This window comes from Limanda limanda, chromosome 7 (assembly GCF_963576545.1).
Source record: "Limanda limanda chromosome 7, fLimLim1.1, whole genome shotgun sequence".
Classification (NCBI taxonomy): domain Eukaryota; kingdom Metazoa; phylum Chordata; class Actinopteri; order Pleuronectiformes; family Pleuronectidae; genus Limanda; species Limanda limanda.
In genome coordinates, this window is record NC_083642.1 from 960,292 (window position 1) to 971,980 (window position 11,689).

The 11,689-nt window shown below is 41.1% G+C and overlaps 1 protein-coding gene across 1 annotated transcript; it reads left to right on the top strand.

Annotated features, from left to right (window-relative positions):
* Positions 1–762: 762 nt before the first annotated feature.
* LOC133005482 (mitochondrial carnitine/acylcarnitine carrier protein-like) lies at positions 763–7,112 on the top strand. The gene is made up of 9 exons (XM_061075171.1): positions 763–1,082; positions 2,491–2,583; positions 3,040–3,167; positions 4,330–4,420; positions 5,223–5,340; positions 5,421–5,493; positions 5,576–5,685; positions 6,521–6,642; positions 6,839–7,112. The coding sequence occupies exons 1-9, from the start codon at positions 981–983 to the stop codon at positions 6,899–6,901; spliced, it is 900 nt and encodes a 299-aa protein (XP_060931154.1). The 5' UTR covers positions 763–980; the 3' UTR covers positions 6,902–7,112.
* The last annotated feature ends 4,577 nt before the right edge of the window (positions 7,113–11,689 follow it).

Genomic DNA, 11,689 nt, shown 5'->3' on the forward strand with positions numbered 1-11,689 from the left:
ACGAATTCAACACAAGTATTTACGGTTCACAGCATCTCTATAGTTTTATATAACCTCTATATACCGTTAAAATGTACATTTACATTTGTTCAAGTTGAACTTTCTAAACAATAACAAATACACAGCATACATTGGAGCACGTACAATACACGTTTTCTCATATCTTTTTTATTTTAAAGTTAAATAAATATAAAGTCTTGAGGTAAATTTCTTTTCAAACAAAACAAAAATTGAAGAGCAATAACAATAAACTATATAACATACACATGGATATGTATTATAATGATTTTGTTCTTCTTCTTCTTCAAACCAATAAAAATGTCAAATATACAATAAAATGTGCATTTCACTCATTTAGATTCAAATTGTAAATCAACACAGGCCAACAATACACAAGTAAACATGAACAGACATTGAAAACATTATATGTATATACAACATATTCATAAACCCGTGTTGTTGTAAAGTACACGTGGAATTCTTGATAAAGAATTCCACTTGTTTTTTTTTTGTGATTCTTCTTTTCTTCTCACCACCAGGTGTCGCTGTTTCCTCTGGATCAGCTGACACGACACAAACACAAAGTTTACAAAGTATCCAAGTAAACTGTTACGTCACAGCAGTCACACACACACACACACACACACACACACACACACACACACACACACACGCACACACACACACACACACACACACACACACACACACACTGACAAACAAACAATCCCTCCCACACACACACACACACACACACACAGAGAGGCTGAGACAGGCGGAGCTGAGGTGTGAGGACCGGGGACTGACCGGTGAGACTCGGTGTGAGGACCGGGGACTGTCCGGTGAGACTCGGTGTGAGGACCGGGGACTGACCGGTGAGACTCGGTGTGAGGACCTGGGACTGACCGGTGAGACTCGGTGTGAGGACCGGGGACTGACCGGTGAGACTCGGTGTGAGGACCGGGACATGTGGACAGGAGATGGGGGAAGAAACAAGAGTTTCTCCGCTGAAGAACTTCGTGGCCGGAGGAGTCGGTGGAGCGTGTCTGCTGCTGGCAGGTCACCCGCTGGACACCATCAAGGTTGATCACTGACTGACTGTATATCACTGACTGTATATCACTGACTGTAACTGACTGTATATCACTGACTGTATATCACTGACTGTAACTGACTGTATATCACTGACTGTATATCACTGACTGTATATCACTGACTGTAACTGACTGTATATCACTGACTGTATATCACTGACTGACTGTAAATCACTGACTGTATATCACTGACTGACTGTATATCACTGACTGTATATCACTGACTGACTGTATATCACTGACTGTATTATACAGTCAGTGATATACAGTCAGTGATATACAGTCTGTATATCACTGACTGACTGTATATCACTGACTGTATATCACTGACTGTATATCACTGAGTGTAACTGACTGTATATCACTGACTGTATATCACAGACTGTATATCACTGACTGTATATCACTGACTGACTGTATATCACTGACTGTATATCACTGACTGTAACTGACTGTATATCACTGACTGTATATCACTGACTGTATATCACTGACTGTATATCACTGACTGACTGTATATCACTGACTGACTGTATATCACTGACTGTAACTGACTGTATATCACTGACTGTATATCACTGACTGTATATCACTGACTGACTGTATATCACTGACTGTATATCACTGACTGTATATCACTGACTGACTGTATATCACTGACTGTATATCACTGACTGACTGTATATCACTGACTGTATATCACTGACTATAACTGACAGACTGTATATACGTGGTTAACAGACAGACTGTTTATAACAGACTGAGTGTATAACTGACAGACTGTATAACAGACAGACTGTATAACAGACTGTATCTAACAGACAGACTGTATAACAGACTGAGTGTGTATAAGTGTCTGTAACAGACTGTATCTAACAGACAGACTGTATAACAGACAGACTGTATAACAGACTGAGTGTGTATAAGTGTCAGTAGCAGACTGTCTGTGAGTGTCAGGGTGGGATCACATGCAGTCAGTGATCAGCTGCAGGTTGAGAGGATTAGTGATAAATCAGCTTAAAAGTCAACAAGCTGCAGCTTCCTGGAGAAGAGTCTGTCAAACTTCAGATCCACTTCAACACCTACGTGTTTATTCCATGTTAATAAATATAAATAAAAAAAAATAAAAAATACAAGCAAATCTAAGGACTTAAAAGAAATAATTCATGTTTTTAACGTATGTAAACAGGAAGTTTATTCATTCATAGCATCAAACTTCAGATGTGCCAGTTTGTTTATCAGGGACACAAAAAAGACACTGGAGGGTGGTGCCCTTATCTCTCAACCCCTCCTTCTAAAATGTATGTGTGTCTGTGACTGCGTGTGTGTGTGTGTGTGTGCGTGTGTGTGTGTGTATGTGTGTGTGTGTGTGTGTATGTGTGTGTATGTTCTGCAGGTGAGGCTACAAACACAGCCCAAAGCCTCCTGCACTCAGTATGTCCTCTACACAGGAACATATGACTGCTTCCGCAAGACTGTGTCCAAAGAGGTGAAAACACACACACACACACACACACACACACACACACACACACACACACACACACACACACACACACACACACACACACACACACACAAACACACACACACAACTAATGTGAGTGTTGATCAGTGAACAAACACTGAACCTCTGCAGAAGAAGAGTTCAAACCACATGGAGACATGACATGAAGGTCACATGACTAAACATGCTTCCTGTTCATCTCGTTCACACTTTTGTCTCATTTTTATTTATTGACACACAAAATGTTTTTACACTACACAACAATTTCTGTTGTTTTAATTGAAAATGAGCTTAAAGGCATTTTGTCTTCAGGAGATCTCATATGAATACAAATAGTTTAACACAAAGAGAAATACTGTGTTCCCATTTGTTAACTTTTAAATAAGCTGTGTGTGTGTGTGTGTGTGTGTGTGTGTGTGTGTGTGTGTGTGTGTTCAGGGTATCCTCGGCCTCTACAGAGGAATGGGGGCTCCGCTGGCGGGCGTGGCTCCGATGATGGCCATCAGTTTCTTCGGCTTCGGTCTGGGGAAACAGCTCCAGCAGACGGATCCTGGCCAACCTCTAACGTGAGTGACACACACACACACACACAAATACACACTCTCACACACACACACACACACACACACACACGCACACACACACACACACACACAAACACAATACCTGGAATAGTGATCTATATAAAACCGTCCCTCTGTTGTCCTTCCCCCTGGTTTCATTCGCTCATTTGCAGCACACCCCCCTCCTCACGTTACCCTGCCCCCCCCCACCAGGCCTGTTCCTTGACCCCATCTGCCTCTCGAGCTATAAATGTAGAGAATGTGTCGGTGACCCACGTGTTGCTGGTTCTCTGAGCTCAGTTAAGCTCCTCCTCCCTGGACGTGTGCTTCCTGTTCTCCAGGAGAGTTTCACTCCTGTGAATGAAAAGTGAATCACACTCTGAGTTTTAAATGGACCACCTCCATCAGGTGGTGCTGACTTTAAGAAGAATAAATGCTGAGGAAGGATTGGTTCATTTAAATAAGCTGGAGACATTTTCTCTATCGGGAATTGGCTGCAGAAGTGAATGAATTACTCCTCTATGTGTCCTCATCTGACCTCATAGAAGCTGGAGCTCACTCCAGAGGCTGCGTCTGAAGACAGGTTGCATCACAGCGTCATGACTCGTTCCTCAGGCTGCTTCACATGTGTCCTTTTATCTCTGTAAAACAAAGACTCCAACGGGTCGATTCCTCCAAACAAAACAAAGGATTGATTGTGTCTTGATGACAAATCAATCAAATCAATCAAATCAATCAAATCAATCAAATCAATCAAATCAATCAAATCAATCAAATCAAACAAATCAATCAAATCAATCAAATCAATCAAATAAATCAAATCATCAAATCAATCAAATCAATCAAATCAATCAAATCAATCAAATCAATCAAATCAATCAAATCAATCAAATCATCAAATCAATCAAATCAATCAAATCAATCAAATCAATCAAATCAATCAAACAGCAAACGATCCGTTAGAAACCCGAGTGTCAGCGTGTCCAGCAGCTCTGTATCTGGGGAACATCAAGCTGAGCAGGAGGAGGGAATCCTCCGTCCACGTGGCCCACATCGGAGGTCCCTGGATTATTGAGAAGTCGTCATGTGATGGGAAAATGTGTTATCGGACCATATTTTCATACGTTGACCTCTGACCTTTCCTCTCCTGTTCTCCTGTGTGCAGGCCCTCTCAGATCTTCCTGGCTGGATGTCTGGCAGGCGTCTTCACCACAGTGATCGTGGCTCCAGGAGAGAGGATCAAATGTTTGCTGCAGGTGAGGAGCATCGCTGTGGAGACTCCTCTGGTTCCTGTGAGGTTGAGACCTGCAGAGCTGCGTGACAACCTCGTGCTGATTGGCTCTCTGCAGTCATACGTTAGCCTTCTCTGATTCGCTCCTGTCACAGCTGTTGTCTCTGAGCGCTTTCTGCAGCTAACAACCAGTTACTTCCTGTTTACATCCACACGTGCAGGCCCAGTGAACCTCAGTGGTCATGTGATTTACGTCTTCAGGGGCGTAAGTGGATTAAAAGTGATATGAAGCCAAAACACTTGTGCAGTTATCAATCAATCAATCAAATTTTATTCGTATAGCCCACATTCACAAATAACAATTCGTCTCATAGGGCTTTAACAATGTGAGACATCCTCTGTCCTTCACCCTCAACAAGAGTCAGGACAAACTACTAAAAACCCTTTTAACAGGTAAAAATACGTAGAAACCTCAGAGAGACACATGTGAGGATCTGTCTCCCAGGACGGACACAAGTGACACAGATGTGTAGAGGAGAACATCATCAGGAGAAAGGTTTCAGCAGCAATGATGAGGGGAAACATTTTGAAGGATAACTTCTGTACTATATGTGAAGCAGTCCTGCTGCATCATAGTCTCTGGTCAGCAGCAAGATCAGGATCCAGCATCAAGATCAGATCCACTATAGTCCACAGTTAGTTGGACACGCCCCTTTTCAAACTAAACCTGAGCCGTGTGGATCCAGCCTTAGATTCCTCAGCACTCTCCACTTTAAAAGGTGAAGACAGGTCTTGTTGTCCTAACTTGAGGAGCTGTGTCGTTCCAGGTGCAGGCGAGCAGCGGTCAGGCGCGGTACGCGGGTCCGGTGGACTGTGCGCTGCGGCTCTACCGGGAGCAGGGGGTCCGCGGCGTCTACAAGGGGACGCTGCTCACTCTGATCAGAGGTGAACTTCACTCTGTTTGAGCTCTGAATCCAAAGGGCAGAATGGATTTACAGCCATGTTGCTTTTCCTCTGCTTCACAGACGTGCCTTCGAATGGTCTCTACTTCCTCACGTATCAGTACCTCAAACACTTCCTGACACCTGAGGGTCAAAGGTCAGTTTCCATGGTTACACTGCACACAGAGCTGATAAACCTCAGATAACCTCCCTTTGATTTTACTGCTGTGTGTTTCAAGTGTGTCTCAGCTGAGCACTCCCAGAATCCTCCTGGCCGGGGGCGTCGCCGGAATATTAAACTGGACGATCGCTCTCCCCCCCGACGTCCTCAAGTCCAACTTCCAGACAGGTCTGAGTCCTGAAGCTCCTTATACACAACATGTCCTCTGCTGCATGCATGTTAACTCACCTGGTTCTTCTGCTGAGGGACGACAACCAAATGTTCATTATTATGCTCAATACTGATCTCACTCGGTTCCTCACATGTTCCTCACATGTTCCTCACATGTTCCTCACATGTTCCTCACATGTTCCTGACGTGTTCCTGACGTGTTCTGGAGCTTCGGTATCTGAGTCAGTGTCTCTGGACATGTTCTGGATCTTCTCCTGGTAACATGTGTGTAACATGTCAGAGTCCATGTGAGGAACCAGCAGGAGAATGTGTGGAAGCTTCTCAGAGAGCGAGTGGACGTGTGGACGAGGTTTCTAACACGTGACGTGAAACCTGAAGAACACAAAGATCTCAGGATGAAGAAGAGGAGCCGGACACGTAGAAGACGAAGACGTCCACTTGGAAACACGAGGAGATTCCAGATCTTCTGGTGATGAGGCCGACGCCGTGTGGAGGAGCTGGAAACAACAACACTGATCTGTCCACAGCAGAGTTTATACGTCATGTCCAGCCTCCTGCTGCTCTACAGGCTCCGCCTCCTGCTGCTCTACAGGCTCCGCCCCTCACCTGATGTTCCCACATGTTCCTGTTTGAACAACAACCTGCTGCTGCTTCACAAACACTAACTACACAACATGTACACACATGTTTTTCACACTTCATGTCTGAAATCTCTTCACAAACAGGAAGCGGGAGAGAGAGTTTACTTTCATCTAACTTTGTGTGTGTGTGTGTGTGTGTGTGTGTGTGTGTGTGTGTTTGTGTGTGTGTGTGTGTGTGTGTGTGTGTGTAGCTGCAGAGGGGAAGTACAGAGGTCTGGTGGACGTCCTCAGAACGCTGCTGCGTGAAGAAGGCGCTCGGGCGCTCTATAAAGGATTCAACCCTGTCTTCCTCCGAGCTTTCCCGGCCAACGCGGTAACACTGAGCTTCTCTCGAATCAGTAACATGCTCTGTGTCTCCTCTCATGTATATCTGTGTTGTCTGAAGAGTACTCTGTCCATCATCTGTCCATCATCTGTCCATCATCTGTCCATCATCTGTCCATCATCTGTCCATCATCTGTCCATCATCTGTCTTCACTGAAGCTCCTCCCTCCTCCTCTGTCCCTCAGGCCTGTTTCTTGGGCTTCGAAGTGGCTCTGAAGGGATTAAACGTGATCGCTCCCAGTTGGTGAAGTGAACCAGTTCATGGTGAAGAGGCACCGACTGGTCCGGCTTCTCTCCGGACTCACTTCTGCTTCTCTGTGCATTTTCACCAGGTGAAATGTGAAGAATCTTTGTATTCCTAAATGTATTTTTACATTTAATTTTACAAATTAATTTCCTAAATGATGATTTAATACTTGAAGTGTCAGCCCTGAGCGTTCATCACTTTTAAAACTATTCAGATGTTTTAAAAGTATGAATCAGTGTTTGTTGCTCTGTAAAGGCACCGAGGCTTTGTTTTATAAACTTTGTGAATAAAGTGTTTGAATTAAAAGTGACCAGCTGAGCCTCTGGAAGTCTGGCAGTCTTTTGTAATAATGTGCACAATCAAATAAAATGTGAAAATGTCTGAAGGTCATAGGAACCTAGTGAAGGTGATTCCAGGGCCAGAGACCAACAGGAGAGATTATTAAAAACACACTCATATCGCCCCCTGGAGGCTCAAAGCAGCACTGACACAAATTAATAAATCTAACAGTTGTACATAGAAATTTAGTCGAAACATTGTTTTATTACTTTTGAATTCAGACAGTGCATTTTGAAAACGCAACAGGAAGTCCGCCATTTTTCATTTAGTTGCCATTTTGGCCATATTCCACATTTTTACTCTGAGGTGCTTGTACCAGAGCTTTCATCAGATCAACTTCAAACTGAGATGAGATGGAAATAAACCATCAGCGTGATTTTATTTATTTTAAAGGTGTGAAGTATTATTCTGTAGCTGAGCACTTTCCATTGGACCACAGTGAACTAACTGTGCAGTAGAGATGGTGTTAGTTCATTTTCATTTTAGTTTCACTTTAACATACAAAACAGTTTGTGAATTCAGCCGTGAAAAACAAAGCATGTTCCGGATGCGATTTTTATAATAAAATAAGAAAAGTGTGTGTTACAGTGAGTTTGGCCTCGAAGTACAAAACACAACATCATCAAGATCCATTAATTATTCTCTGTTCACATATACTTTAAACATGCAAATATTCTGTATGAGATTATTGCAAAAAGTATTTTCCTTTATGCGATGCAGTGTCTTGTCATTTTTAGGTGAATATACACACTTTATTTGTATTGTGTGTGTGTGTGTGTTACATGACAAAGTGTGATCACTGTTTACCTTTGATTGTGTTTGTGAAGGAAGTATTGTGTTGGACACCAGAGGAATGTGGACAGACGAGGAGGACAAGAAGCCTCAGTCTCCTGAACGAGACAAATGAAAGCATCAGTGTGATCCGTCCTCAGATCAAAGCCTCAGGACTCAGAGTCACGTGACCAAAGGAAAGAGAACTGTCACGTGATTTACCAGAAACAGGGAGGAGCTGTTTGTGCCTGGTGGGGGGGGCTGTGAGCACTGAACAAGAGATCTAACACACACACACACACACACACACACACACAGACACACACACACACACACACACACACACACACACACACAGACACACACACACACACACACGCACACACACACACACACACACACACACACACAGACACACACACACACACACACACATTGATTTTCTGGAGACGGACTCAAACCTTCAGTTCTACCTTTAAACTAAACCTTCAGTAAAACCTCATCCAAAACCAAAATATTATATAATGAACTGTTTATATAAAACAACACATCAAGTCTGGTTTGGTTCACTTAAGATGAGTCGTCTCTTTAAACTTTCATCATTTCCCTGAAACAACTGTTCAAGTCTCAATCTGGTGGAATGATCCAATTTCCCTCTGAAAGAAACGATTGGAGAAGAGGAAACATTTGAGACGAGCAGGAGAACTGAGTTGTGTGATGGAAATCTGGAGACACAAGAGGCTGGAAACAACAAAGTTATCTACGTGTATTTAATAAGGAGCTTTCTGCAGAAAGGATCAACACAGGGAGACCACAAGGATCTCAGAGTGAAGATAGAGAACAGTCAAATACAAGGGTCTTATATAGGAGGACTGAGGGGTCTCTCTGAACCAATCCAGACTGGTTCCATAGATAGATAGATAGATAGATAGATAGATAGATAGATAGATAGATAGATAGATAGATAGATAGATAGATAGATAGATAGATAGATAGATAGATAGATAGATAGATAGATAGATAGATAGATAGATAGATAGATAGATAGATAGATAGATAGATAGATAGATAGATAGATAGATAGATAGATAGATAGATAGATAGATAGATAGATAGATGATGGATAGATAGATAGATAGATAGATAGATAGATAGATAGATAGATAGATAGATAGATAGATAGATAGATAGATAGATAGATAGATAGATAGATAGATAGATAGATAGATAGATAGATAGATAGATAGATAGATAGATAGATGGACGGACGGACGGCCGGACGGACGGACGGACGGACGGACGGACGGACGGACGGACGGACAGACAGACAGACAGACAGACAGACAGACAGACAGACAGACAGATAGATAGATAGATAGATAGATAGATAGATAGATAGGTAGATAGATAGATAGATAGATAGATAGATAGATAGATAGATAGATAGATAGATAGATAGATAGATGATAGATAGATAGATAGATAGATAGATAGATAGATAGATAGATAGATAGATAGATAGATAGATAGATAGATAGATAGATAGATAGATAGATAGATAGATAGATAGATAGATAGATAGATAGATAGATAGATAGATAGATAGATAGATAGATAGATGGAGAGATAGATAGATAGATAGATAGATAGATAGATAGATAGATAGATAGATAGATAGATAGATAGATAGATAGATAGATAGATAGATAGATAGATGATAGATAGATAGATAGATAGATAGATAGATAGATAGATAGATAGATAGATAGATAGATAGATAGATAGATAGATAGATAGATAGATAGATAGATAGATAGATAGATAGATAGATAGATAGATAGATAGATAGATAGATAGATAGATAGATAGATAGATAGATAGATAGATAGATAGATAGATAGATAGATAGATAGATAGATAGATAGATAGATAGATAGATAGATAGATAGATAGATAGATAGATAGATAGATAGATAGATAGAGTACTTGAATACAATACAATACAATAAGGAGAGGAATCTAAACACAACAGCTGATTCACATGTGTTTCCTCAGGTGATAAGAAGACACACACTCCTTCCTCTGGTGGGTAATTAAGTCTCAAAAGGCTCTGGCAGTTCTCATGTCATAAACACTTCAGACCATGAAACAGCTCAGGTCAAAGAGTCATTAGACAGGGATGCATAAGGTTACTCATCAACTACAAAATAGGTTTCAACCATTCTTAGTTCATTTTTCCAATACAGTTGTTTCTTCCTCTCACACACGAGCCCTCAGGTGTGTGTTGGGACCTTCACAGTGGGACAGACACCAGGTCCTCAATGAGGAGACATCACCACCTCACAGTGTCTCTGTGGAACTGTCTCCTGAACTCTGGTGGTCGAGTGTGGGAGGAGCCTGTTCTCCAGCGAGCCTCAGCGTCGCTAACATCGATTCAGAGGAACACGAACGATGAGACGTTTCACAAAGTGCTTCGTGGACAGAAAGTCGAGAGTGAAACAGAAATGAAACACAACATCAGCTGTTCAAACATCAACACAAGAGTTAAGTTTCTCTGGTCTGAGCAGTTTCCAGCAACACAACACAACTGAGTCTGATGCTCGTGTTCTCTTTCTGCTGCGGTTTCATTATTTCACTTGTGAGGGAAACACACGTGAAATATGAGTTCACGTTCACTATCTTGTGTTATTAAATTGTGTGTCTTAACAATGGGGCTCATCTGTGTTAGTCAGTTGTTTGCCTCTGTGGGGGGGGCTTGTTTTCAGGTTGTGTGTCCGTCCGTCCCATACTCAGGACTTGAGATATATCTGGGATTCCTTCAGGGAGTTTCTTAACATTTGGTACAAATTTGGATTCTGGACGAACTGATAAGTTTTGGTGGTCAAAGGTCAAAGGTGAAGTTCACCTGGACTCACACTATATGTGTGTGGCCTCTTGAATGTGACCTCTGACCTCTGAGAGGGAATCACTTCAACTTGAGATGAACTGGTTAGATGTCAGAGGTCACAAGTAAAGGTCATTGTGACCTCGTATGAATCTGTAAAAATAAATGTGTAGAAAGATGAAGACAGAAACTGCACTGGTACAAATACATGATCCTATAAATACAATAATCAATAAACATTTGTAGATTATCTTACAAATGTGTTGCACTACGTATAAATTATCTTAAAACTATATTATTCTACAAATACATTATCATCCAAGTACATTATCCTACAAATACATTATCCGACAAATACAATAATCAATAAACAGATTATCTTACAAATGTGTTGCACTACGTATAAATTATCTTAAAATTATATTATCCTACAAATACATTATCCTACAAATACATTATTATAAAAATGTGTTGCACTACGTATAAATTATCTTAAAAACATATTATCCTACAAATACATTATCCTACAAGTACAATATCCAACAAATAAATTATTATAAAAATGTGTTGCACTACGTATAAATTATCTTAAAATCATATCCTACAAATACATTATCATACAAGTACAATATCCTACAAATACAATAATCAATATACACATTTTCTTACAGATGTGTTTCACTACATATAAATAATCTTAAACACATATTATTGGACTCTACAGGCTGTGAAGTTATAACACTACGCAGTTCGTTTCTTTCTCTTCTCCTTCTACAAACCTCAGTGGATGAGTTT

Coding starts and splice junctions, on each gene's coding strand:
- LOC133005482 (XM_061075171.1), top strand. CDS start 981: ATGGGGGAAGAAACAAGAGTTTCTCCGCTGAAGAACTTCGTGGCCGGA. Junction 2,584..3,039: donor GCAAGACTGTGTCCAAAGAG/GTGAAAACACAC, acceptor GTGTGTGTTCAG/GGTATCCTCGGCCTCTACAG. Junction 6,643..6,838: donor GAGCTTTCCCGGCCAACGCG/GTAACACTGAGC, acceptor TCTGTCCCTCAG/GCCTGTTTCTTGGGCTTCGA.